This window comes from Vanellus vanellus (assembly GCF_965231255.1).
Source record: "Vanellus vanellus genome assembly, chromosome: 8".
In the NCBI taxonomy this organism is placed as follows: domain Eukaryota; kingdom Metazoa; phylum Chordata; class Aves; order Charadriiformes; family Charadriidae; genus Vanellus; species Vanellus vanellus.
The window spans coordinates 29,569,304-29,572,312 of record NC_138913.1 but is presented as its reverse complement, the minus strand read 5'-3'; the positions used below and the strand labels follow the sequence as shown (position 1 = coordinate 29,572,312).

Genomic DNA, 3,009 nt, shown 5'->3' with positions numbered 1-3,009 from the left:
GAGGTTGTCTACTGGGCACACTGACATAATTAAGGGGGACGGCGAATATTGTTATTTTTAATTAAGAGGCTGCTTTTCCAGCATGGTAGCGTTAAGGCGCAGCGGAGGAGAGCCGCAGCTGAACAGACTGACTTGTTCCCAAGCTGCAAATCAAGCTCTACCCCTCTGATTTACAGCTTGACCCCGCGCTGTCGCAGGCTCTGGCTGGTGGGAGGGCGGTGACGCGGTTCCCAGCTGGAACCCATCTACCTGCAGTACCCAGCGCGGCGCTGAGGACTCGGGCTGCCCTCCTGGTTGTCCTCCTCGCTGCTGAAGTCGGTGCTAGGCAGCGCCAAGCCCCACATCGCCTCCTCCAAGGCTTTGGCTGCCAGAGAGGACCTACCCTGGAAGCATCGTGTTGTGTCGAGCCCCTGGGACCCTCCCTGTCACAGCCTGTCCTGCTCCGCAGCGATGGCAGCTTGTAGCACCCAAAGAGCTTGTGTGTGGTCCTGCACAAGACAAAGGTGGCCAGCGGCTCTCATGGGCAGCAGCGTTCCAGCCTGCCTGGCCCCCCCTGGGGGAGAAGCATCCCCCAAGCCCAGGAGGGGAGCGCCTTGTGGTCCTCAGCACAGGCAGCTGGAGAACGATGCCTGGAGGGGGGCGAGGAGGCTCAGTTTTGGGTGCCCTCCGGCCTGTGCTGCAGGGCATCGCCCTGCTGAGAGGGCTGGTGGGTCTCGGGGGGCTTCTGGGCAAACTGCTTCTTGTAGAGAGCACTGCTGTACTGCAGCTCCGGGGTCACCAACCGCCGGCACATGCGCTCCGTCTCCTTGTCCAAGCCCTGCTTGAGGTTATAGCCCAAGATCTTTGCGCTGCCGTGCTGCAGCGGCCTCAGGGAAGAGTCCTTGATGTGCTTTGGGGCCACGCTGCCCGTCCCTTGCAGGCAGGTCCTCGCCAGCTCTCCCTGCCTCTCCCGAAGTGCCTTTACTTCCCGCTGCATGCGCTCCCTGCCAATGTCTCGGTCAATCCTTTCCCAGAAGGTCCTGTTGAAGTGGGTGTAGATTTCCCAGTCCAGCCTGTTCCAGTCCTTTATCTTCTCCACGATGGTGTCTGAGAGTGGGGACTTGGTGCTGCTGTCCCTGATGTTGAGCGGGAAGGAGACGACGCTGTCCATGTCCCAGCACAGCATCTCCTTCAGCAGCACCATGGACTCATCAAAGTACTCCGAGATGAGGAGCAAGTCAAAGGATGCCTCGATGGCCTTCAACATGAGTTGTACCCGCTCGGCTGAGACGTCTCCGTCGGGGTTGAAGCCAAAGTCGAATGTCATGAGGTTCCTGGCGTAGTGGCTGTCGCCCTCTGCGGGGTTGTAGTAGTGGTAGGGCTGGCTGAGGAACTCCTCCAGGCTGCGGGGACGGGAGAAAGCCGACGTGCCCTTGTAGTACGCGAAGGAGGACTCCATGAGCTTCACAGGGTTCCTCAGGATGGAGAAATAGAATGCTGAGCTGGACACCACTTTATGCACCTGTGGAGGATAAAAAGGAGGTTTTAAAGGTGGGGTAGGGAGAAGGGACCTGCTCGCTCGCAATCCTGTGCTCTGCTGGAAAGCAGAAACGCTCACTGGGGGTGGAGATGGTGGGTGCTGGGGAGGTTTTCAGGGTGCAGCTCATCAAAGGAGCATTTATGTCAGCTGTAGGGAGCCCCAGAAGAGGTACAGGGGAGAGCAGTGCCCAAAGTTCCCTGCCACAGCTGGGTGGCCTGTCCGGGCTTGAGATACATCCTATTTCCTTGCCAGATCTGTGTGTCCTCAAGTGGCACCCAGAAGGGTGGATGCTGGGCACAGCTGACCTCAGCTGATGTGCTTAAGGCCTTCTCTTGCAGCTGGTACCTTCTGGGCCTGTCCAGGGAGCAAGACATCTCCAAGGGCCCACCACGCTAGAACGAGATGATAGTTGCTGACTGCTACAGATGCTGTCCCTTGGCTTGTCTCAGGTCACAACACAATGATTCATCAAACCATCATTTACAGAAGCTCTCAGGAGATGCCCATAACACGTGAGGTACCTGGGGGCATTCCTGTCTGTCTTTAGCTTCATCCCTGAAGAGTTTACGAGCTCTACAGGTGTCCCACCTTGCTCCCCACGAGCCCCTCTCTCCCTCCCCTGTTCGCCCTTCCCAAGGCATGGTGGCTTTGCCTGTACCTCCGGCTGCAGGAATCGCATGTGGTGGCAAAGGATGTTGAACCGCTGCGGGCTCCTGGGGGAGAAGCCCTGCACAAACTTCGCCAAGAAGTGACGCGGGTAGAAGAGCTGGTTGCCGCCCCCGATGGGGAAGGCGAAGGTGAGGTTGTGCGTCTCGCCGAAGCGGAAGAGGATGTTCATGACAGTGCTGCTGGCGCTCTTGTGGACTTTGAGGAAAACAATGTCAGTCTTGGGCTCACATGTTCCTCCTTGAGAGGAGACCCCTCTGGCCTGCTGGCCTTCTCCAAGAGTCACCTTGTCACCCTTGGAGACTTCTGTCCAGCTTGGGAAAAATCCTCTCTCCAGGGCTGTGTTGTAAAAGTCCTCTGCTTGTGGAGGTTGAGCTGAGTTTGGCAAGGAGCTGCCCCACCGACGCTGGGGGGAACCTGTGGCTTGAGGCTGAGACTGGCTCTGTACCACCACCTGCCTCATTCCCGGTGGTGATGTTCTCCTGTGCTCCTCTGTGGTCATCCTGTTTTCAAAGATTGTGAACTTACTGGTGACAGCATCAGCATCTCCCAAAACTCCGGAGATCCTCCCAGGAAGACTTGGAGAAGGACCCTCTCTGGTTGCTTTTCTCAGGCCAGGAAGCTGGGATTTCAGCCTCGTGGATGAAGGATGGCCTTCCACCTTCTTGCTGTCCTCCAAAGGCTGCTGTGTCCAGTGCTCCTCTTGCCTGCCTGGGCTGCTTTCCAGTGGGGTCTCCTGCCTGAAGTACAGATGCATCTGAAAAACGTCCTGCACGCCCTCAGTCGAAGTGGGGTCTGGCATGGCTTTCCTCTGCCAGTGCGGG

At 57.9% G+C, this 3,009-nt stretch overlaps 1 protein-coding gene across 1 annotated transcript; it reads right to left on the bottom strand.

The window, feature by feature from the left end:
• Positions 1–649: 649 nt before the first annotated feature.
• On the bottom strand, positions 650–2,687 carry LOC309674747 (galactose-3-O-sulfotransferase 2-like; the record flags this gene model as incomplete). Its single annotated transcript, XM_082486869.1, has 2 exons — positions 650–1,501; positions 2,178–2,687. 2 exons carry the CDS (start codon positions 2,685–2,687, stop codon positions 650–652), a joined length of 1,362 nt encoding a protein of 453 aa, XP_082342995.1.
• Between the last annotated feature and the right edge of the window lie 322 nt (positions 2,688–3,009).